The 23,740-nt window shown below is 53.5% G+C and overlaps 1 protein-coding gene across 2 annotated transcripts in view; it reads left to right on the forward strand.

Moving 5' to 3' along the window:
* The window catches only part of SLC6A6 (solute carrier family 6 (neurotransmitter transporter), member 6), a 68,022-nt gene that overhangs the window by 26,134 nt on the left and 18,148 nt on the right, over nt 1–23,740 (forward strand). For both annotated transcript variants that reach the window (XM_005870018.2, XM_005870016.2), the window contains exons 2-8: nt 3,065–3,307; nt 5,348–5,482; nt 6,517–6,751; nt 16,144–16,276; nt 21,759–21,893; nt 22,967–23,070; nt 23,200–23,324. In XM_005870018.2, the coding sequence (XP_005870080.1) occupies nt 3,079–3,307; nt 5,348–5,482; nt 6,517–6,751; nt 16,144–16,276; nt 21,759–21,893; nt 22,967–23,070; nt 23,200–23,324 (1,096 nt within the window). In that variant the 5' untranslated portion in view covers nt 3,065–3,078. The remainder of the gene's footprint in view (nt 1–3,064; nt 3,308–5,347; nt 5,483–6,516; nt 6,752–16,143; nt 16,277–21,758; nt 21,894–22,966; nt 23,071–23,199; nt 23,325–23,740) is intronic.

Genomic DNA, 23,740 nt, shown 5'->3' on the forward strand with positions numbered 1-23,740 from the left:
CAGCAGGCAGGCCTGGGAGGAGGCTGACTTCCATGCCCTACAAGGACTATTGGGGTCTGGAGCATGGTGGTTGCCATGGTGATGGAGAGAAGTAGGTGGATGCCAAGAATGTATGAGAGGCAGAATCTACCATCTTGCCGCTGTGGGCTTTCTATAGGCACCAGGCTGGTCAGACACCCCAGAGGGGCTTGGAATGAGCCCCATGAAGGGTGTTTGGCTGTCTGCACCTGGGTGTGTCCTGCTGCAGGCATGAGTGAGCATTGGGTGAGGTCATGGCGGATGGCTTGGCCTGAGGGAGCCAGAGGCAGGGCTGCTGGCCTTGCGTTCTCAAAGGACAGGTGATTGCAGCAGCCACAGGTGGGACAGGTGATGGTGAAGGAGGAACACATCTCGGGATGCACCCTGGGAATGAGCATCAGGGAAGCCACCACCACACCAGGCACATGACAGGCCCCAGCTCTGCCCCATTCAGGCCCTACCTCCATCCAGGCTCACCCATGGGGTTCGGAAAGATGCGGTCCTGAGTGTGGAGAGGGGCCTGGAGGCCTAGCCTTGTAGGAAACCAGAGCCTGGAGCAGAGAAGGTCTCAGGGAACTTGTTGCTACCCCATGTTTCTAGAGGGTGCTCTGAGTGCCAGTGTGGCAAGTGGGTCTGGGCCCCGAGGACAGAGCCAGGACCCTCAGGGTAGCCATGGGAAGCCGACCCCAGCTCCCAGTAGGAAAGAGCTTTGTCAGTCTCGGCTGCCTATGTGAGCAGAAGCTGGCCACTGCCCCCTCCATCTGGCTGACCTTGTGAAGTGCCTTCCAGCTCTGAGATCCAAGGAGAGCCCAAGAGGGCGGAACCAACCTTTCTTGGAGGCTCAGGGGTCATTCCTTGAAAAACATCTTCACTAGGAGGGAGTTGAGTCCCACATCCTCCAATTATGCTCCCATCCAGCCAGCCCACAATGGGTCGCTCAGATAACCATCGGGGGTTGCACAAATTAACACTGGAACAATGCTGGCTGCTCAGGCTATTTTTACAGTAGCCATACGCCCGGCTGAACCCCCGCGTCGCCCCGAGGGAGCAGGGCAAAGAAAGGCCATGCGGATGCCGCCACCAGTCTGTGCTCTGGGAGACAGAGGAAGGGCTCAGCGAGCCGCCCGGCGGCTCCAGGAAGCCTTTTCTTGGTCTGCTCACCACCAGATAGCAAAACAATTGGGGTCCCCCACCCCGAGCCAGGGAGAGGAAGGAGGTGTGGGGGAAACAGGGGTTCTGTTATGCTTTTGTGCCTCTGCTCCTCAGAGCACGGCCCCTGTGGGCCTAGCTTCTGGTGCCAGGCCAACACGTCCCCTCTACACACCCTGGTCCTCGGGCAGCCCCGCCTCCACCTTGCTCTGCCTTGGATGGCTTTCTGGGCCAAGCAGCATGGAATGCAAGGCTCTGAGGCCCAGTGACTTGCCGAGACCAGTGCTTGGGAAGTGGCCGAGCTGGGGTTCACACTTAGCACCGACTGCTTGCAGATCCCACTCTGGGAACCATCTACCCCACGGTCCTTGCTTGACGACCGGCTCTGGGCAGATGGGTCCTTGTCCCTATGGAGGCACAACTCTAGTTGAGGAGGAGGCAGTTAACAAGGAAGCAAGGACATGAATCAAGACATTTTCAGGTAGTGCCAAGCAGTTTGACAAGACAGACGGAGATGCCCACTGAAGATGTCCTGTGAGCTTGGTGAGCTGGCCCAGGGGTGCCCATGGGAGGGGGCCACACCTGGTCCTGCTGATGGTTGCCAAAAGGAGTGTGAGCTAAACATGGTTCGAGCTTCCAGTTTTTCACGAGAACCTAGAAATTTTGACTTTTCTCTGAAATCTGATATTTTCAGTGTTGGCCACCAATTTGGATCATGAAGACAAGTTGTGGCCCAGGCTGCTTGGCTCTGAGCCGGTCTGCAGGTGGAGAAACAGGCTCAGAGAGGGGTGGGCAGGCCCACTGGTGCTGGTCCTCCAGTGCATGTCTTCTGTGGTGCTCCGCCACAGAGGGGTAAACCCTTGAAGGCACCCTCTCTCCCCAGGCTGGGACTCATGATACTCTTGCCCTCAAGGCTGAGCTACCAGGAAGAGTGAGAACTCCAGATGAGGAGGTACTGAAAGAAGAGGCTCTACCCTGGCTGGGGGCAGATGTCCTCTAGAATGGGGTCCAGGCAGGGGGTGGGCTGAGAGTGACCACAGACAGCTCCTGGAAGCTTAGGGATTTGACCTCCTTTGGGGCCTTGCATTGCCAAACCCATCAGGAGTCAGAGGACAGGGGACCTGGATGACACAGGGGTCGGGGCAAGCCAGAGAACGGATGGAGAGTGGTGAGCCAGGGAGATTAACTGGCTTTCTTACATAATCCTCACCAGGGCAAATCCCTGCTTTTTTATGCTGTAGGGATGTGGCTGGTTAATTGCAAATATCTTTCATAAACATCCATTCTCCATACTTTGATGGAAACCCCATTTTCAAATATTGTTTCCATTCCAGGCTGAAACCCCATTCCTCATTCATTCGGTGTTTATCCATTCCTTAAACAGTTAGGCGCAGGCCTCTCCCGTGCGCCAGGCACTGTGCTGGCTCATGAGTGAAATGGAAGCCGTCGTTTCCTACGCAAATCCGAAATTGAGAAATAGTATCCATTTCTAGAAAATTCAGGCAGGTGTTATTTGGCGGTGCCTTAGAGGTGCCTGGGTGTGTCATATTTGGAAGAGGTGATGCCAGGCCAGGGGTGGCTTCGTGCTTATCTGCCTGCAGGTGCAGGATGAGGTGTGACATTCAAGGACAGCAAGCATGGGTCCCCAGTGCTTCTCTCAGCAGTTGCTCAAGAGAAGGAATCTGTCAATTTCTGAATCATTAGGTCTCTGCTTGCCTAGAGGGGGTCTGACTCGCTCGGGACATTGTCAGATCAGTGGCCAGTCAAGGGGATGGCAGGCCCCCTGCCACAGGTCTGGGCAGGTCAGAGCCAGCCCGTGGGTGAGAAGGGAGAGGTCGTGTTGAAGACACACAGGCTATTTACCAACCGCACATGGGGTTCTGTTTTGTCCCCACAGAAAGCGAGGAGGAGATGGCCACCAAGGAGAAGCTGCAGTGTCTGAAAGACTTTCACAAGGACATCCTGAAGCCGTCCCCCGGGAAGAGCCCGGGCACGCGGCCCGAGGACGAGGCTGAGGGGAAGCCCCCGCAGAGGGAGAAGTGGTCCAGCAAGATCGACTTTGTGCTCTCCGTGGCTGGTGGCTTCGTCGGTTTGGGCAACGTCTGGCGTTTTCCGTACCTCTGCTACAAAAATGGTGGAGGTGAGTCTAGGCTGGGCAGAGAGAAGGGGGTGGCCTCTTGTGACCTGTTCTCCCTAGTCCCCACCGTGACCTCCCTCAGTCAGCCTGCTGCACCCTTGCCCCGCCCCTCCCCACCTCAGAGGCAGGAGAGGAGCAAGCCTGGGAATCAGCTGGTGTTCTGTCGGGGTCTTACTGTGCTACCTTGAGAAGACCCCTTACCCGCTGCGATCCTTCAGTTTGCCATCTCTGAAGAGGAGTGATGAGGCCATGCCCCTGTCCCCAAACCTCCGACACTCACATGCTCCCTTCATAAATTCCCTCTTATCTTCATGCCTCCCAGCTCCTTACATTATATCTTTTCTAATATTTACTTTGGCTTTTCTAACTTAAACCAAACATAGTTCAAAAGCAAGCTTCGTTTCCCCCATAAATGGAAAACCAGTATCATTTGCCATAATGGAAAGGTATCCAGGAAAAAAAAAATACAGTGAAGATATTTTTTATTTTTATTTTTTAATTCAAAAGTTTTTTTCCAGTTTTATTGAGATATAATTGACGCATAACCTTGTAATAGTTTCAGTTGCAAACATAATGATTTGATGTATGTATATATTGCTAAATGATCACAATAAGTTTAGTTAGCATATGTCACCTCAGTTATACATTTTTTTCTTGTCATGAGAACTTTGAAAATTCCTCTCTTAGCAACTTTCAAGATTAGCCCAGTATTATTAACTGTAGTCACCATGCTGTGCATTCCACCCCCCCCCCCCCCCCCCCCCCCCCCCCCCCCAAAAAAAAAATCTTATACTGGGTACTTGTACCTTTTTAACACCTTTACTCATTGAAGATATTTTTTAAATGTAAGGTCTCTGGTTGGTTCCAGTTTTACGTTTTGGGGCTTTTTTGTTTGTTTTTTATAATTCTCACTTGAGGATATTTTTTTTCCCATTGATTATTTTAGAGAGAGTGGAAGGGAGGGAAAAAGACAGAGAGAGAAACATTGATGTGAGAGAGACACATCAATTGGTTGCCTCCAGCACGTGCCCTTACCAGGGCCGGGGATTGAGCCTGCAATCGAGGTATGTGCCCTCGACCAGAATCGAACCTGTGACCCTTCAGTCTGTGGGCTGATGTTCTAACCACTGAGAAAAACCGGCTGGTTTGGGGGTTTTGCTTTTTAAACCTGAGGGCTCTGAGCTAGAGTCCTCTCCTGTCGGAATGTCCAGGTCGGCAGCACGTGCTGACATACTGGGGGCTTTCTGGCTGTGCAGTAAGAGCGGCCTGATGAGAACTGGGTAGGGAGAACTGCCCGTAATTGAAGGCTTACCTGTCAGCAGAGATGGGCGTGCTGCCTACAGCCTGCGTTAGGAGAACTACCTTCCGGGAAATTCTGCCTTAGAGTCTGGTTTCTTAACCTTTTGTAGGTCTCAGGCGCCTTTGGGACTCTGATGAGTGTCCTAGACGCTCCCCAGAGCAAAGCGCATACACATAGACCCAAGTTGCCCACAGTTTCAAAGGGTTTATGGACCCGCTGAAGCCATTAGTGGACACCAGGTAGGAACCCTTGCCCCGACTCCTTGCCCCTCACTCCTGCCCTGGCTCCCACCCCAGCTGGAGGTAACCACCTCTTGCTTCTCATCACTGTACCCTTCTTAGCTAGTCTGTCTCAGCTTCCTGCCCTGGGTAGGCCTGGGAACAGGCAGGTGAAGGCTTCAACAAGGAGGTCCTATTTGAGATGGGTCCTAAGGGCTGAGCAGTGCTTATTCAGATGGAGGATGTGGGGAAGGCAGGCGGCAGTCGGCACAGCTTAACTGGAGGCCCCGAGGCTGAAAGCACCTGGTAGATTTGAAGAAGGTGAGAGGGCACACTGGAAAGGTGATGCCTGCTGGGCAGGATCTGCAGAATTTTCAACCACGCCCAAGGGTTTAGCCTGTACCCTCACGTCCCTCACTTGTTCTATCTGGTTCCATTGGCTGGGAGGGCTTTGGAGCAAGCACCTGCAGCCTTGCCCCTGTGACAGCCCAGTCTGACCCTCACCCCACTCTGCTCTCTCCACAGGTGCATTTCTCATACCGTATTTTATTTTCCTGTTTGGGGGCGGCCTGCCTGTGTTTTTCCTGGAGGTAATCATAGGCCAGTACACCTCTGAAGGGGGCATCACCTGCTGGGAAAAGATCTGCCCCTTGTTCTCTGGTGAGTATGGGACAATGGTCACCCGGGGCCTGGTGTTCATCGGTTCAGCAAATTTATTATTGAGCACCTGCTGTTTGCCAGGTACATCGAAGCCTCATGCAAGTCACTTGGTGCTGTGTCTAACACAGGGTAGCAGCCAGTACATGATACGGGCGATGCTGCTCACAGTGACTGCTCAATACGTACTGGCAGTTCCCACCTCTCTGGGTTGTTGAAGGCTAGAGAAGCTAGTAGCTGCTTAGCAGTACAGTGCAGAAGATAAGCACTCGGATTCAGGGGCCTTGCTGTCTGGGTTCAATTCCCTCCTCCTCTTGCTAACTCTTGTGACTTTGGGAAAGTTCATTAATCATTTTGTGTCTCAATTTCTTCATCTACAAAATGGAAACGATATGCCTTCTTCATAGGGTTACTGCTACTAATAGTCACATAAAAATGCTTTGTCCACATAGTAAGCCCCAAATTAATGGTAGCTTTATTATTATAACATTTAGTCCTTTGTCTAGTACCTAGTATGCATTCATAACACTGTTACGATTATAATTGGCAAAGATGGGAGGATGTATGTCAACTTAGTCATCCATATAAATCTATCCATATATGATCCATCAAACCTTTCTTCATTAACTAGTCAATTTAGTTAGATTATCCATCCACTTGTCTACCCATCACCTATCTACTCATCTACCCATTCATCTATCTACTCATCTACCTAACCTTCCAGCCAGTCCCCAGCCATGCATCCATCCAACAAACCAAATTTCCATCCATCAATCCAGCATCTCCCCATTCGGCTCTCTATCGGTCCATTTAACCACCCATCTAACCATTGATCCATCTAACCATCCATTCGTTGGCCTATCCACCTGCATGCATTCTTCAATTCGTCCAAGGATCCCATTTATCTAACCAGTCCACAAATATTTGCTGGTCACTGTTGAAGGCCCCCTGGGAGTGCCAAGGCCTTCCATTTGAGTGTGTGGACACAGGGGTCTGGCCTTCCTGCTGATGCTTATCCTGCTTGTCCACACCCACAGGCATCGGCTATGCCTCCATTGTGATTGTGTCCCTCCTGAATGTATACTACATTGTCATCTTGGCCTGGGCCACCTACTACCTGTTCCAGTCCTTCCAGTCGGAGCTGCCCTGGGCGCACTGCAACCATACCTGGAACACACCCTACTGCATGGAGGACACGATGCGCAAGAACAAGAGCCTGTGGATCACTCTCAACACCAGCAACTTCACCTCCCCTGTCACCGAGTTCTGGGAGTAAGGCCAGCTTCACTAAGGAAGGAGGGAGGGCCTGGGTGGGGGCAGAGAGGACAGCCCACTCCCTCATCTTCTCCCCCGCGATGTGGGAGTCAGTGTCTTGGGATGGGATCGGGGAGAAGTTGGGTACAGATTTGGAGATAAATCCATGCCTTTGGTCTCAGATAGGCCTGGAAGCGAGTCCCGGTTCTGCCATTTTACTGGCTGTCTGACCTTCAGCAAGTCTCTGCCCCTTTCTGAGCCTCAGTTTCTTTAACTGTCAAATGAGGGGAATGAATCGTTCCAACACCCATGGGATGTCTATGAGGAATTTTTCCCCCAAAGGCAGGTATTTGTACTTAAATTGCCTGAAAATAATAGTTTTCTTAATGTATTTTAGAAGAAACATAGTTAGCATATCAAAACTATTATTGCACAGAGAAAAATTCATATATGAAGCTGAAGTAGTAGTTAGTCAAGTTAAAAGGTGAGTAGAGAGAATAAAAATTATGTGTTAGTTCGCTTTTGCTGTGTAACAATCATCCCCAATGCAGTGGCTTTAAGCCACAACCATTTATTTGGCTCAAGGTTTTGTTGATTAGCAGTTTTGGCTGAGCTTGGCTGGGAGGTTTTTCTGGTCTTTGCTGGGCTCCCTCATGGGTAGATCAGCATCAGGGTAGCTCTTCTGGGCATTGGCTACCAGGGTCCATATGGTCTCAACCCCCAGCAGGCTACCCTGAGCGTCGTCAGAGGCCGCTCTTCATTCCAAAGCAGCCAATGGGAAAGTTGCATCGCAGGAGCACTCTTTAAGCCTCTGCTTGTATCATTTTTGTTAATGTCCCATTGGCCAAAGAAAGCCACAGAGTCAAGCAAGAAGTGGAGAAATAGGTTCTGCCTCTTTATGAGAGGAGTGGAGAATTATGGGCACGCCTCCAGTTTACCACACGGTTGTCAATAAGAGAACACACGTAGGACACACATCAGAAAGGCAGAATGTGAAGGGGCTTGATGTTTGGGTACCTCTTAGCTGATATATAGGAAAGTTCTTCCAAGACATTCCTTGAAGGCCAATTAAAAATATATTCGTGCATCGCTCTTCACGAGCAATTAAATGTGGGGCTCAGCACTTGGGTGCGGCCCCCCTCTATCTGGAAATAGCTGAGATAAGGCCTTGCAGGAAGCGTGAGAGCCAGGAGCAGGGAATGCCGTTAAGGAAGCAGGTGGACCCTAATCATCACGAGATGATACTCCCTCTCTTTTGTGTGTGGCTGCCCACCTCTTAGAACCTGGCCCAGGAACAGAAGAGGGAGTTGCCTGATGCTTGGTCCCGGGCATACTTTGGGGCCGGGGCTGGGAAATAATAGGCAAGGTTAGTCAGTCCTTCCTCGGGTGGTGCACGTCCCTGTCATGACACGTGGGCCTTTCAGTATATGCCCCCGTCCCTGGGGCTCTTTATGTGCACATATTTTCCACTTGCAGACAAAGAGGGCATTACAAGCACATTCATCACCCCCTCGGCTCCCGCCCCCGGGAGAGCTGAGTTTACAAAGAAACGCTGCACTTCATTCTTCTCACTTGAATGGGGCCCGAGACCACAGCCCTGTCCGCTCTCTGCAGGGCCTGCCCCACCCAGGACGTGGCACTCAACCAGCCACTTGGGCGCCTGCTGGGACCTCATTGCCTCAGGCACGGATTGGCTGCCTGGGCTCCAACCCCAGCTCTGCCGCTTCTAGCCTGGCCAGGCACCTTGGCCTCTCTGGACCTTCATGTTCTCACCTGTACCTGGAGAGATTATAGCACTGCCCTCCTAGGGATGGCGGGTCGCCCTAACTTGAGACCATGACAACATGCATGATAAATATGGGCCATTGTCATTTATTTTGTGTCCTCATAGGGGTTAGAACTGCTCCTTGGGGGCATTTGGAACTCTAAGTGAGACAGCCTTCAGAAGGACTAAGAATGGCCCCTCTCAAATGCCCATATTGTCCCCCATATTGCAAAGGGGTTCCTCTTTGCTCACCTCCCTGCCGCTATAAACCTGAGGGTTCTTGCGAAGATGCTCACGTGGGCGATGAGGTCCTCAGGGTTTCCAGTCCTCACCCATCCCTTCTCCCCTGCCTGCCCCCCAGACTGGGCCCTCCCGGGGGCTTCTAGGTCTCTTGTCTCCCAGAGTCTCCATTCTGAGTGCCCCAGCCCCCCTTCCTGACAGTGTTCATCTATGCAAATGTCCTGGTCCCGCAGGCACCTTCCCACGCCCCACAGGACATGCTCAGTCCAGACCGTTCTGGCCACCTGCCTGATGCTCCCTTCCCACTCCAGCCTTCGCACCCGCTCCTCCTGGTTCCAGCAGAGCTTTGTAAGCCCCCCTGAGCATCCATAAACAATGTGCCCTCTTTCTAGAACACAGGAGGACTGGAGTCCACAGAGGAGGAGCCTAGAAAGCAGGTTTAGGCATGAGGACCCAGCCTGCTCCTGTGTGAGCAGAGGCCGAGGCCAGCGAGCGGGGCCGGGGGCTCCATCAGTGCCGCCCTGAGTCAGGCACAGTGGATGAGAAGGGCCTGGCTGCCTGCCTTCAAGAGCCTTCCATTCTCTTGGTCGTGAAAGAGGGGAGAGAGCACTAATGTGGAATGATTGACTCCCATGAGCATCGTGCCAGGGACTTGCCCCCACCTTTCATTTCAACTTTGCAGAGGCCCTCTAAATGGGGTAATTCGTAAACCGCTTTCTGCCTCAAATCCCACATTAACTCGCAGGTCCTCTTGGATCTCCCCTGAAAGTACATTCAGAGCCTGACCACCCTCCCCACTTACACTGCACCCCTCCTCCCTCCCCCATGATCGCTCTCTCCAACCCCAGCACTGGCCTCTCACTGCGGTCCCTGCCTTGCCCTTGCATCTCTGCAGTCAGTTGTGAATCTAGACATGTCATTTCTCAGCTCGTAGTCCTCTCATGGCCTTTCCCACATGGTGCTCTCCCCCAGCCAGAGAGGGTTTTAAATGTTTCAACACAGCAAGTGCTCACTGACGGCTGGTTCTTACTAATTGCACATCTGCATCCACTTGATTGTAGCCTGGGGCAGCACCTCTCTACCCCTCTCTGGCCTCATTTCCCATCTGCAAATGGCTGTCCGAGCTGGGCTTTGAGGGATGGGTAGAAGCTCACTAGGCTGAAAAAGAGAAAAGACATTTGGGCAGAAGGAAAGCACGTGGCTGTTTTGGGAACAGCAAGTCATTGGTTGGGCCAGAGCATAGGACGCATGGAGCCAGGGAGAAGGATTGAAGCCTTGAATGTTAGACTAAGTTTGAATCTGTTTTCTGGACATTGCTTAAGCAACACACTGTGGGGAGAAAAGCTGAGATGTGTATTAAGCACCGACTGTATACAGGGTCTCAGGGGGCTTTGGGATGAAATTTAGCATGTGTGATTTCCCCTGAAAATAGCCACCAGCTCCATAGTGACTAGCCTCGAGGTTTTCGTTGAGAAAGGCTTGCTGGGCTTTATTGAGGTGTCACTGGCTGGTACCGCTGTTGGGCTGCAGAGCAGTGAGGCTCTCTCGGAGGCTGGAGTCCATGCCCCTTGAGGTGAAGCCCAATCCCAGCCATTGTTTCCCTTCACTCCTCTGACCAGCCCCAGACGCGTGGGTCCCTGAGCTGTCTGTTCCTTGGGCAAACGATTCCTGCCAGGTGCTCAGGAGCTCCCCAGGAATCCAGATAACAAGGCACCGTGGGACCTGATACTTCCTCCGGGCCCTGGACAGAGGGACCCTGTCGATCATCCCTGCCCCCTCCAGTGTTACTAGAGGGGAGAGTAGAGAGCAGTGGGGAGACGGACTGCGACTCCCACATGTCCCAGCTGCATGTCCTCGGGGCAGTCACCTGTCCAAACCTCAGCGTTAGCGTGGTCCCAGACCTCACAGCCGGACTGGAGTGTTAAAGAAGCTAAGCCAGAGCTCTGGGCATGGTTTCTTGGATAGGACACTGAGGACCAGGGAGGCTGAGCAACTGGCCAAAGGCGACTCTGCAGCTAGAGTTCCCAGCTCTGACCTCAGACGCTGGATGCCACCTCCAGTGTCTGTGCGTTCATCAGCTGTAAGTCCACAGTCACAGGTAACACTGAGCCGGGTGTGTGTGTGTCCCCCCACACTGAGGTTATGCATGGGGTGTTCTCTTGGCCCGGATCCCCCATGCCCACCCCATCTGCAATGCTACAGCACCATGCTCAGCAGGAGCCAGTGGGATGCCCTTTACCAAGTCCCTGTGCAAGCCACCTGGGCCCCCGAGACAGTCATTACCCCTGGCTTTGTAATTGAACTCCGAGTCCCTGTGTGCTGGGGGAGCAGAGCTTCTTCCCCCCATCAGCGTCAGCTTCGTCCTGCTCACCCCTGCTCTGGGCTCACCTCTGTCCTCAGGGTCCTGCTTCCCCTCAGCCCTGGAAGACAGGCGGGGCCAGGTCTAGCCAAATGCCCTTCATCAGGCTGGAGCCATGCCTTCCTCCCCGAGTCCTCTGGGAGCTCAGCACGTATCATTAGACTTTATTAGAATCAAAGAAATGAGTCATATTTGCAAACAAGCCCTGCTCAGCCAATCTTCCCCTGCAGCTGTGAGGAGGGGGAGGCGGGGGAGCAAGCCTTGTGTGGCCCCATGCTTAGGGCGGACGGGCTCTTTTATAATTGTTGCTTCCATCAGTCTCCAGGGAAGAGCCATCGCCAATAAATGGCTGGCCGGCAGTCAAAAGGAAACGATTTGGCCCACTCGGAGGACGTATTTACATCTCTGAGTGCCGGCTGGACGGCAGCAGGCTGGCCGACTCAAAACAGACGTCCAGGCAATTCTTTTTTGGATCCCACCCTGGAATGAATCATTACTATTCTTGGACAAGAATGCAGCTCACCTCTGTATCTCCTCCCTTTGTATGAGAGACGCAGGGAAGTTTGGGGTGCTGGGGACCCTCGTGAAGGGCAGTGTAGGACCCAGCACACTGGTGGCTGGTCCCCAGGGTGGCATCAAGGAAAAAAAAAATAGGCCCAGGATTGATTCTTATCTGGGTAATTTCAGGTGAATTCCTGGATCTCTCTGAGCCTCAGTTTCTGCATCAATTAAACGGGAATAATTAATTTACTCAACTAATGTCTTGAGCACCTACTATGTGCCAGGCACTATTCTGGATCCAGCAGTGATCAAGACAGACAGACACAGGCCCTGCCTCCGTGGAGATGTCATTTTAGTAGGACAGACAGACATTAAACAGATACCACAAATCAAATTATAATAGAAACGCGGTGATAAATGATGGAAAATAAAGCCAGGGCAGGGGAAGGAGAGTGACCAGGGATGTTTTTTACATAAGATGACCAGGAAAGACTGCCCTGGCATTTAAACAGAGACCTGAAGGGGGGTGGGGCGAGGGAACAGCCAGTTCAAAGATCCTGAGACAAGAGCATGCTCCACCTATCCTGGGAACATTCCAGAGGCCAGTGTGGCTAAAGGAGGAAGTGAAGGGGCCATATGGGGATGAGGTTCGAGATGGGACCACCCACAGCTTGTCCTGGATGTGTCCCCTTTATACCGTGGTCCTGGTATCATCAGTAGTCACCACCCTCCTTTTTTAAGGTGTCTGGGTCTAGATGATAGAGTATTTGGTCACATTCGGGGAGGCAAACAGGACTAGGGCAGGTTGGGAGGGTGTTATTGGGTAGGTGGGTAGGCGCCCTGGAGGATGTAGAGCAGGGGAGGCATAGCCTGACTCAGGTATTGCCAGATCAATGAGAACAAACTGGGGACTGAGAGTGGAGGCAGAAGGACTGCCTGGTAGCTGTGGGGGGGAGCGGGGGGAGAGGCAGTGTTGGGGAGATGTGGCAAGATTTGGGGTAACCTGTTTAGCCTGGTGTGGTCAGGGGGCACCTGTGAGGGGCAGTGCACCATGGCAGTCCCTCTGGGGCATGGCACTGCCCGCAGCACGGGGAAGGCCCAGCAGATCCTGGTCTGCGTTGTGGCTGAGGCCATGGGGGTCTGACAGGGAAGGGACTTGTGGAGGATCCTTTAAACTGGATTCTCTCAGAAAGGGATTCAGATAGACCCACTCACGTTCCGGCCTCCACAGCTACCCTTGAGATATCCTTGGACAGGATGTCAGTCACTTTGGCCCAAGCCCATGTCGGGCTCTGTTATGACAGCCTCTGATTGATGAGACATATTTATTCCATTCCTAGAATGTCTGCACAGCCCATTACAAACATTTTCTAGAGTTTAATAATTTGTATAAAGGTGAAATGTGCACATTAAAAACATTCTGACAATGAAAAATATATCTGATGCCACGCGAGTCCCCTTCCCCCGCATCCCCACCACCGGGACCCCTCCCCACCGGCAGCGACACAACCAGCATCTTGTATGTCCTGGCAAAAGTGCGTGTTCAAGCACAAGGCGCTTTGGACCCCATGGGGAGCAGGCCATACGCTGTTCCTCACCTTGCTTTGTTCACTGTTTATCTCAGGAGGGAGCTCCTAGCCAGGGCCCAGGAGCTTCCCGCTGTCCCCTGGGCTGCACAGCATTCCAGTGGCTTCGTGCCTGCTCTGACCCTATTGTGGCCATTTGGGTGGTTTCCAATTTTGTTTATCTTAATAAACAGTGCTGTGGGGTGGGCCTGCCTTTGGACACACATGCGAGTAAAACCGTACAGAGAGAGACTCTTGGGAACAGAATGGCTGGGTCCGAGCAAACATGCCTTAGGGTGTCACTGGAGGCAACGAGATCCTGCAAGGAGATGGCCACCAGGAAGGGTAAAAGCAAGTTATGACTCGGTTTCGTGGTTGTGGCCTGCCTAGCCGGTCATTGCCCAGAGCAAGCCAATGTGGGAGCCTCTCCTTCGTGGGGGGCAGTGGTGGGAGGAGACAGGAAGGTGTCAGTAAACTGGCTTGGGCACCTCTGGTTTTCCCGGATGGTGGTGGGAGGAGACAGGAAGGTGTCAGTAAACTGGCTGTGGGCTTGGTCAGCATCCCGGCTCCCAGGTTTCAAGCTTCTTGGCCAACTTGCCCTTAAGGAGAGAAGAAAAAGCCGTCTTATGACTGGGCACCTCCTCAGCATTAGCTGAGCACCTACTGTGTGCCTGTCTGTGAGGTTCTTGTCTTAGGAGCGTCTAGAATCTGATAATCAAGCCAGACTTGTCACCCCGGGTGACATCCAGTGTGAGAGGACAGCCGGGGACCCGCCTAGTCATCTGTGGAGCACAGGGAAGGCTTCTCTGGGAACAGGCGACGGTGTGCTTGGCATTGGAGAGGGAGCCACGGTGTGGAGATGGAAAAGTGCTCTCCCCGCCGCTGCCCATTCACAAGGAAGTCTTGGGCCACTGCCCAGCATGCCCTGGGCCTTCATTGAAGGACCGAGCTCTGGAGTCTGCCCGGGGAATGGCTTTTTGTTCTAAAGCTGCTGCGGCCGCCAGATCCACGTGCTTGGCAGGGCCCCAGCTGGGATGCAGTTGGCCGCCAGCCCTGCCTTATGGAGATGTCCATGTTCCAGGTGACCCCGGCCAGTAGCAGGGACTGGGGAGATTCTTTTGAAAGTTTAGGCTCTATTTTCTCTGTGAATCAGAGGGACAGTTAGGTGGAGTCCAGAGGACACTGGCTTTGGGAGTCAGACGAGCCTGGATATGGGGTGGCAGCTCTGCCCCCTGTTGGCTGTGTGTCTGTGGGCAGTGGGGTCCTCCAAGCCTTGCTTTCCCATCGGTAAAGGGGGGCAGATGACCTCTAGGCCCTGGGTCAAATGAGATAAGTAGGAAAGGCCTTGCTGGTATTACCACTGGGAGGTCCACTGATGTCGAGGTGACCAGCAAGGAACACACAGAGGAAAGCTGCCCCTTCTTAAGATTTGTTCGTGGAAATACTCTGTGGATTAGTCCAGAGTGACATGCAAACTTCCCATTCACCGCAGTTAAGTCCTTCCATTCACTCCATACGTGTTTATTGAGGCCCTCATATATGCCACATGCTGTTCTAGATGCTGGGGGCACAGCACAGAAAGATCTGGCTTGGATGTTAGCTGAGCGGGAATTTTGGATTTATTCAGGGTCCTCACGTTGGAGCTTCTGTGGGGACATAAAAGGAGCAATGAAACTGTCCCAGAGCCATGGCCATGGGGCCATCCCACAACTGGCTGAGGCTAGGGGTGGTCTGCAAGGCTTTCCCAGCGGCATCCTGGGCAGGTGCCATTCATGTTTTACAAATGAGGAAACGGAGGCACGAAGTCACACTCCTCTCTCTGCCTCCCCTGCTTAAGAGTGGCCTTCAGATAGGGAGCTGACTTTCATTAGAAGGAACCCAGCATCTCCCAGGGGGGAGTGAGGGCTCTGTCTCGCAAGCTCCGTGGCCTGGAGATTTGGTGGGCAGGTGACTCCAGTGGGCTGGTGGGCAGGGCCCATGTCCCTTTGCTCAGCGTGGCTGCCCTTGGTCAGTACTGCAGCAGTCAGAGCTCTGGGACAATGGGGACATTTCTGGGCATTAAGTTGAATGGTCTTCTCTGCCATCAGCACCCTGTGCTGCCCTGCCCTGGCTTCAGGTGGCACCTGCCCCTTAGGAGTGTGTCAGTGAGTAGTTGCTTGTGTGCGTCAGCGAGGTTCTTGGGTTGCAAAAATCCAGGCTGTGCTGTGTGCTGCTGGGCAGGGCTGGTGGCTGCCCCGTGCTGATTGTCCTCCAAATGGTCTGCCTGCCTCCTTTCGAGACCTTCGGCCCCTGGAAGGGAAGGGGGAACCTGCTTAGGTGCCAGGAGCTGCTCTGGGCCTCTCAGCATCACGACAGCAACAGCTCAGGTTTCTCGAGGGCTGGCTGCAACCCTGGCCCTGTAGTTAGCACTTCGTGTGGGCTTCTCCTAACAACAATCCATGCAAGGCGGTGGGTAGGTGTTCTGCAGCCACCGGTGGAATACTCTGTCCCCCTGAGGCTTACATTTTAGTGAGAGATCCAGATAAGAAACGGGCGAATAAAATAAAAGAGGCATGGGGCAGCTGCTGGGGGATGGTAGCTGCTCCCATTTTACAGATGAGACTGAGGTCTGGGAGGTTGGGTAATGAGCCCAAAGTCAGTGATTATATGGTAGAGCTGGGGGTTTTAACCCAGAGCAGAAAGGTCTGCTGAGAACCAGTCACATAGGAATCAGTACCCATTTTACAGATGAGGAAACTGAGGCTTAGGGGTTTGCTTAACTTGCCCGCGGTCAGGCTGGGTTGAACCCAGGTTCACCTGACTTCGGGGTCTAAGTTCATCTCCTGGTTGACTTCCCCACAACTCTGTGACGAGGTTGTTAACTATTTCCCGGGGATTCCAGGGCCTGGAGAGGACATGTGACCTGTGCAAATCAGCACATGATCTAGGATTTGAACCCCAGACCTTGGCCCAACTGACTTGCGGTTCTGTTTGCTTCAAGGCGCAACGTGCTGAGCTTGTCTTCTGGAATCAACAGCCCCGGATCACTGAAGTGGGACCTTGCTCTCTGCCTTCTTTTCGTGTGGTTGGTCTGTTTCTTCTGCATCTGGAAAGGCGTCAAGTCCACGGGGAAAGTGAGTTGTGCTCCTGTCCCTCCTCCTCTCCCTCCCCTGCCTCATGGAGAGCGGCCCTCGCCAGAGAGCACCTTCCGCCCCACAGTCCTTCCTGCCCGAAACTGGCCCTGACCTGGGAGGGGGTGCGGGCTGATAAACCAGTCCTCGAAAAACAAGTAAAGCCCTGGTTTGTAGCATTCCCTCATTTGACGGTATAAAGACTCCCCCATGTCTGCTTTCAAGTTATTGAAAGCAGCTCGTGAAATTCCTGCAAATTGAACCATCAGTACAGCCACCTGCACAAGCTCCGACACACCGCTGGTTCCCCCAGTAGAGCAGATGTTAGCGGATAACTGATGTTGAGGTTGTAACTGATAAGTTAGCTGGTAATGAGGTTCTCTGCAGCTCTGTTGTTAATAACCAGTTCTTAATGGACCCTTGCTTTGCAAAGTCCCCTGACCAGCACATCAGCACCCCCCCCCCTTCCAGGAGCTCGTTAGATATGCAGACCCTGTGGGCCTGCCCTGGGCCTACAAACTCAGAACCTGCACTAGAGCAGTAGCCGACATAATCCAAATGCAATTGAGGGTCGATAAGCACTGATTTTTGCTGCTTAGTCAAATTAACTGAATTACCTTTCCAAGAACATTTTAGCTGGTAACTTAAGATGTTCCTTAAGGAATGCTTTCACTGATGATTAAGATGGTTGTTATTTATCAGAACATTAGCTGTAACTGAGCTGCTGCTGATTAATACGTTACATGATGACTAGGATGTTAGCTATTAACAAAGGCGGGGGTGGGTAATTAAAACAGTAGCTTATAATTCAGATTTTAGGTATACACAGATATATCTTGGCAATAATGAACATGTTAGCCTATAACTAAAATGTTCTGTGTGAACAGAGCTGAGCAATCACCTGCTATCTGCCTGGTGTCATGGCCGCTCTAATGACAACGTCAGTGCAGAGGGTCTGTTGTGGTCAGAGGTTCGAGCCTGAACCCCAGGCACGAAGCCGTAGCGAAGGTGTTGGCTTGATCTGCCTTTACGTGTCCATCTACCATTGCCCCCCACCCTCCATCGTTTGCATCTTGGTAGGGAGAACATCTCTAAGATCAAAAGCCCCCACAAGTCAAAAGAGTATGTTAGAGTGGCATTTGAGGTACGGCGGTGGGCGGTGGTAAAGTCGTTCAGAGAAGGGGCCTTGGCTGCACCAGAATTTGGAATTACACAGCTGAAGAGCCCCTTGGGCAAAATCGTGGATCTGAACAGATTCCAGCAGGGCAAGATCTGGGAGCCCATGGTTGCAGAGGAGTGTTCTCCGCCTGTTTCTCAGGGCAGAGCCATCCTGGGATCCTAAAACCCAATGTGGAAAGGAAGCCGGCCAAGCTTCTGAATTCTCTCCCCCAGCACCGCCCCCTCCCCTCACCCCCCGCTAGCAGCATCCCCCCAGATGGGCAGGAAGAGGGCAGCTTAAGTTATTCCCACAGCGCCCTGGAGTTCATCCACCTGGTTAGCCCATTTCATCACCTCCTCTTTCTAAACGGTGAGGGAACTGAGCTGGGAGAGGGGAAGTGACTTGCCCAAGGTTGCTCCCTCACCTCGGCTCCTCAGTTTCCTCATCTAGAAAATGGTAGAGAAGGTTAAAATGAGGTGTGTTCGGCACCCAGCACAATGCTTAGCATAGACCACAGTAAGCGACAATCCCTTCCTCACCCTGCCTCCATCTCCCCACACAGAGGTCAGTCTTTCAGGAAGTTTCTATGGAGCGCTGGCCCTGAGGCAGGAGAATAGAATCAAAGCAAAAAATAGTTCCAGGCTGCATCTGTGGCCAGTTGAAGACGTGACTTGTCAAAGGTCCCCCTAGCCTGCCCCTAGAGACAACCTCCTCCTTAGCAGCCTAGGCCCCTAAGGGGCAGGTGTGGCTCCCAGAACAATAGCGGGGTCTGGGCGAGCCCCAGGAGCCAAGACAAAGCAGAGTGAGGCTCCACTGCCGGCCTCCTCTACCACCAGCTGTGGCCCCGAGCCTGGCCACAGACCAGGGTCACAGCCGCCTGGTCCAGGAAGGTGCCGGGCATCCGACCCTCACACAGGAAGTACAGTCCGTGGACCCAAAGGAGGGACGGTGCACGTGCCTGAGGCTGTGCCTCTCCATCGCTACCTCCAGGGCAGCTCTTCCATCCAGAGCTTAGGAATAAGGCAGGGGTGCCAGTCAGAGCCAGGCCCGGTTTTGGGTCTCAGCTCCGCCCCCCACGAGCTGCATGACTGGGCAAATCCGTTTCCCCTCTCTGAGCTTCATTTTCCCCTTGTGTGAAATGAGTTGGCAATGCCCTTCGCCCCCAACACACAGGGTGCTGCAGCCCTGGGCACCGGCCCATGGCCCCACCTGCCCACACCTTCACCCCCAAGGAAGCTCAGGGCAGCAGAAGACTCGCCCATCTCTCTCCAGCCTCGAGGGCCACCCTCTCCCCACTGTCACTGGAGAACGAGGAAGAGCTATCCTTGCAAGTTTCCAGGGCAATTGGGCCACAGGGCATTTGGGTCGAGGGCTCGGAGGAGCCGCTGAGGTTTGCCAGCAAGAGTGGAAAACTACCACATCCCGTGGCAAGGCCTGCTGGGCCATCGCCAGAGGGCAACTGGCAGCGGTTGGCACCAGCCTCTCCCACCAGGATCCCGGGGGAGTCACGGAAAAGTTGAGAGAAGGGCTCTCAGGGGCAAAGTCTGCAAAACAAGGGTGGCTGTGAAGAGGAGCCGAGGGGAGGCTGTGAGCAGGGGAGGCTGTCCTGTTCTGGATTTGGGGGGAAACGCCTCAGTCTCCTCAGCTAGGGAGTGCAGGGCACAATAGCACCTACCTTTCAAGCTGGGAGGACTGCGGGCGTTAGCACGCATCCAGCTCTCAGCACAGTGCCTGGCACACAGTAAGAGCTACCTCAGTGCTTGTTAAACAAACTACATACAGGAAAACAAGGGAAGCCACCCCATCCCCCGTGGTGTCCCGTGTCCCTGACACAAAGCCCTCTGGCCGCGCCTGGATGCCCAGCCCAGTGGAGCGCGGCTGGCTTTGAAGTAGCCGCCCTCTGGGGAGGCCTGCTGTCAGCAGCTATTGTCCACCGGGTGTGGCCCACCCCAGCCCAGAGGTGGGAACTGGTCAGGGGCCTGTGCGCAGGAAGGGAGGAGCCGCGCTGGTTTTCTTCTTTCACCCCTTCGGGGTTTCCTGCCCTGCTCCCACCCTCCATTCCGCCTGCTTGTCCTTGGGACGTAGGGCTCTCTGCCTCAGGAGAAGAAAGTATGGGTGGCTGGGGAAACTGAGGCAGGAGTATGCCCACCGCCCTATGGGATCATCGGGAGAGTACTCCCAGCTCAGGTTTCTTGAGGGCTGACTGCATGCCAAGCGTTAGGCACTGTAAGCACTCTCACCGCCCTCTAGATACCTGGGAGGTAAGGCCCAGCTGCCCAGCTGGGCACAGGGGGTCCCAACCCCAGTCTGGGTGATACCAAGCTGACACCCTCAGCCACTTTCCCCCCCACCCCCGGAGGGAACCTCGGAGCTCACCTGGTCTGAGTGCGCCCCACTTCACAGGTGGGGCAGTGGAGCCAGGGAGGGATAGTAACTTGTCCCGCAGCGAGCCCGCCCCAAGCCCTTGACCTAACCCTAACCCTCCCCCGGGCCTTTGGGAGGATGGCCTGAACTGCCAGGCGTGGAGGCTTTCCACTGCTCTGCGTTGTCACCCGGAGGCAGGCTCTGGGGGCGCATCCACTCTGCCACTTAAGTGCTGCGTGACAAGCGATGGGCTGACTCTCTCTGGGCCTCAGTTTCCTCGCCTTCAGCGTGGGGCTAGTAATAAAACCTACCTCGAAGGGTTCGTGCAGGACCAACTGCATATAGAAGTTGCCACACTCGGAATAGTGCCAGGCATACAGTAAGCACTGCATAAATGCTGCCTGGTGGCACTGACCACGGACAGCTGAATCAGACAGGCCCTGAGCGTCCTTTTTGCCCTTTTCCAAAGCCCCTTTCTGGTTGTTTTTACACAAAAGAATGGTTGCTGCCTGAGAATTCAGCTTCATGGGGGGTTCCTGTGCCAGCCGGGCGAGGCCGGGGGCTCTGTCACCCTCTGTCAGTGTCTGTTACCTTCCTGGACCCCAGCACCAGGACACATTCGTCCTGTCCTCAGTCTTAGTTTCCTCACCTGTAAAACGGGTGCATTGGCTGTGTGGTGGTTCCTCCCTTGTCTCTAGGCCCCCAAGGCCCTCGGAGGGAGCTGGGGGCTCCGTGACCCAATCTTAGGGCTCTGAGTGCAGATCCTGAGCTCTGCAGATGACCCGAGTGAGTCTCTGAGCCCTGCTGAGCCTCAGTTCCCCCCGTCAACAGGTAGCCGGTGTATCAATTTGGGGGGCATGGTGAGCATGATGTGGCCTTGTGCTTGGGGAGTCCTAGCTCAGCCAATGCCCTGCTGGAAATGTCAGGCTTTCACTGTCCATGCAGCCACACACCTTTGAGCTCCTTCCCGGCATAAACGCTGCCTGGAGTCTCCTCACCGTGAGGAAAAAGATGGGGAAATCTGCTAGAAGCGAGGCCACAGGATGTTTGGAGACCAGTGCTCTCGGGACAGGAGAAGGAGAGAAAGTAGGGCAGGCCCTTGGGGATGGGTCATCTCTGGTGCACACCTTGCATCGACTGGGCCTGTCTGGGATGTGCAGTGTGACTCGGGGAAGGCTGTGGGCCTCCCGTATCTCCAAGGAAGTGGAGGGCCTTCCCCATCCTCGCTGAGGGGCCTTAGAGGCCTCGTTTCCTTCCCAGGGGTTCCCTTGTGCTTCCTGCAAAATCACAACGTTAATAACAGGCCCCATTTCTCGAGGACCCAAGTGCCAGGCACTCTTGGTTATGCCAGAAGCGTCATCCTATTGAATCCTCGCCTCCCCTCTTGGTGATGATCTTCTGTTTCTCTTATCTCCATTTGACACATGAGGTAACAGGCCCAGAGAGGTTAAGCACGATGCCCAAGGTCACATGGCAAGTGAGGGGAGAGAGCTGGATTTGAACCCGCACTTCTCTGATTCTTAACCATGAGTCATACTAATAGTTGTAAATGTTAGCTAATATGAACCAATTGCCACGTGCCAACCACTGGGCTAAGCCTTTTTCGTACACACTTGATCGTTTACTCTTATTTTGCATTTTCTATCTCTACCCTCTTCGAATGTGAGGGCAGGGATTTGTTCTCTGTCTTGTCCACCACTCTGTTTCCAAATATAATTATTTAGTCAACATTTATAGGATTTTTTTTTAATAGACTCTCAGTAAATCTATGAGGCAAGTCCCTAACACCCAGGTTACAGGTGAGGCATCTGTGGCCCAGAGAGGTTAAGCAATGTGCCCAAGGTCACACAGCAAATGAAATGACAAGCGTGGCCACAGAATCCCTACCTCGGAAAAGATGCTCTAATTTAACAGCGGCAGGAGGTGCCCCAGGCCCCCCCTGAACCCCTCCTTTCCCTGCAGGTTGTCTACTTCACGGCCACTTTCCCGTTTGCTATGCTGCTGGTGCTGCTGGTTCGTGGGCTGACGCTGCCTGGGGCAGGCGCGGGCATCAAGTTCTACCTGTACCCTGATATCAGTCGCCTCAAGGACCCACAGGTACTGCAGGGCAGCCCGTCCTCCCTCCTTCCCGGGCCGTGGTGCTGGGTGCACAAATCTAGCCAAGCCATCACCCCCTAGTACTTTTCCACTGGGCGGGGGCAGGTAGTTCACAGCGCTCGTGGGCTTTTCCAGCTGTGTGTGTATCTTTGTCGAGGACTCCTGAGGCAGGCCAATTATAGAGTCTTCTTCAGGCGCTGCGCCAGGGAGGAGAGAGAAGTCTTTCTGAGCTAGTCTCTCCTTGGACCTGGCCTCCGCCTACACCAGCCAAGAGGGCTGCCTGGTGGGGGTGGGAGAGCTGCTGGCTTCCGTGGCCAAGGACGGAATTCAGAGTTGGTGACCTCTTAGAAACCTGAGGGATCAGTACTGAATGTTCACCTCTTGGCACTCAGCCACGTGACCACAGCGGGGTTGGAGAAAACCCTGGGAGATTTTATGGGCCTGTTGAAGGATCTTTTTGTCCCCAGGATCCTCAGCCTTCAGGTTGCTGCTCTGGGCCTCTTCCCCACTCTCTTCTCGCCCTGGGAGGTAGATGGGAGGGAGGTGGCCAGCATCAGAGGACAGCGTGGAAGGCAGCTTTGAGGCCATAAGGAAAACTGCCCAATGAGGGTTCTGGAGAGCAGCTTTGCCTGCATTAACCATTAGGGGATTCTTCTCCATTCCAACTCAGGGGCCCCAGACAATAACAATTACAGTAATGACGGCAGACTTGACTTACCAGGCTGCCACTGGTACTGTTCTTTGAACCTGCAAAATAGCTCTGTGGGGAGGGCCATGGAGCCCATTTTACAGATATGCAAACTGAGGCTTCGTGATTCCATGGTTGGGATCCAGATCCATCTATTTTACAAGCCCAGTTTCTTCAACTTCTGGGGTTCCTTGCAGCTCAGTGTTGTCTTAAAAGGCACCTTGGATTTCAGCACAGAGACTCCAGTTGCAGTTGAGAATCTGCACATTTTCAGGTGCAGTCCTCAGTGACCAGGTGGCCAGGGACCCACAGTGCCTCCTCCAGGAGGACAGGTCTAATGGCTCTTTCTCTCTGTCCTTGCCACCCATCCCCTTAACCCTCATAGGTATGGATTGATGCTGGGACCCAGATATTCTTCTCCTATGCCATCTGCCTGGGAGCCATGACCTCACTGGGGAGCTACAACAAGTACAAGTACAACTCGTACAGGCAAGTGTTGTGCCAGCGGGCCTGGTGGATCTTAGAAATGATGATGATGTTTAAAGAAAAAAGAGAAGTAGGGAGCGTGGCTTCCTTGTGTTGTGAATTAACTTGCTCCCTGACATATGTGTAACTTAGGGACTGTATGCTGCTGGGATGCCTGAACAGTGGTACCAGTTTTGTGTCTGGCTTCGCAATTTTTTCCATCCTGGGCTTCATGGCACAAGAGCAAGGGGTGGACATTGCTGATGTGGCTGAGTCAGGTATGGTGGTATCGGTGGCAGTGGTGGTGGGCACTGCCACCTAGTGTGTAAGCTGAGTACTGCAGGCATGAAGCCAGACCCCAGGGGCTTTGGAGGGGGGGGACGAGCCTGGTTTCCAAAACGGACCCCCCCCCCCACCAAGATGTCCCCCAAGTACCAAAGAGTACAAAAGCTAAATTTTAAACACGTTCATTGCGATTTGGCCCAAGGGGTGGTAGAAACATGGGTTTGGTTACATTGGGAAATATTTAGCTACTTCCGTGTGCTCTTCTCCCCTCCCCTTCCTTCCCCAGCAAACTCCTGGTTTCCGAAACAGAAACCACTTTCCTAACTCAGGCCCAAGTCAGCCACCGATCGATCGGCATTCCATCATCACCTTCTCAGCTTTGGTTTCTGTATTTTGCACTTTGCTCCCA

Source organism: Myotis brandtii, unplaced genomic scaffold (genome assembly GCF_000412655.1).
Source record: "Myotis brandtii unplaced genomic scaffold, ASM41265v1 scaffold312, whole genome shotgun sequence".
NCBI lineage: Eukaryota > Metazoa > Chordata > Mammalia > Chiroptera > Vespertilionidae > Myotis > Myotis brandtii.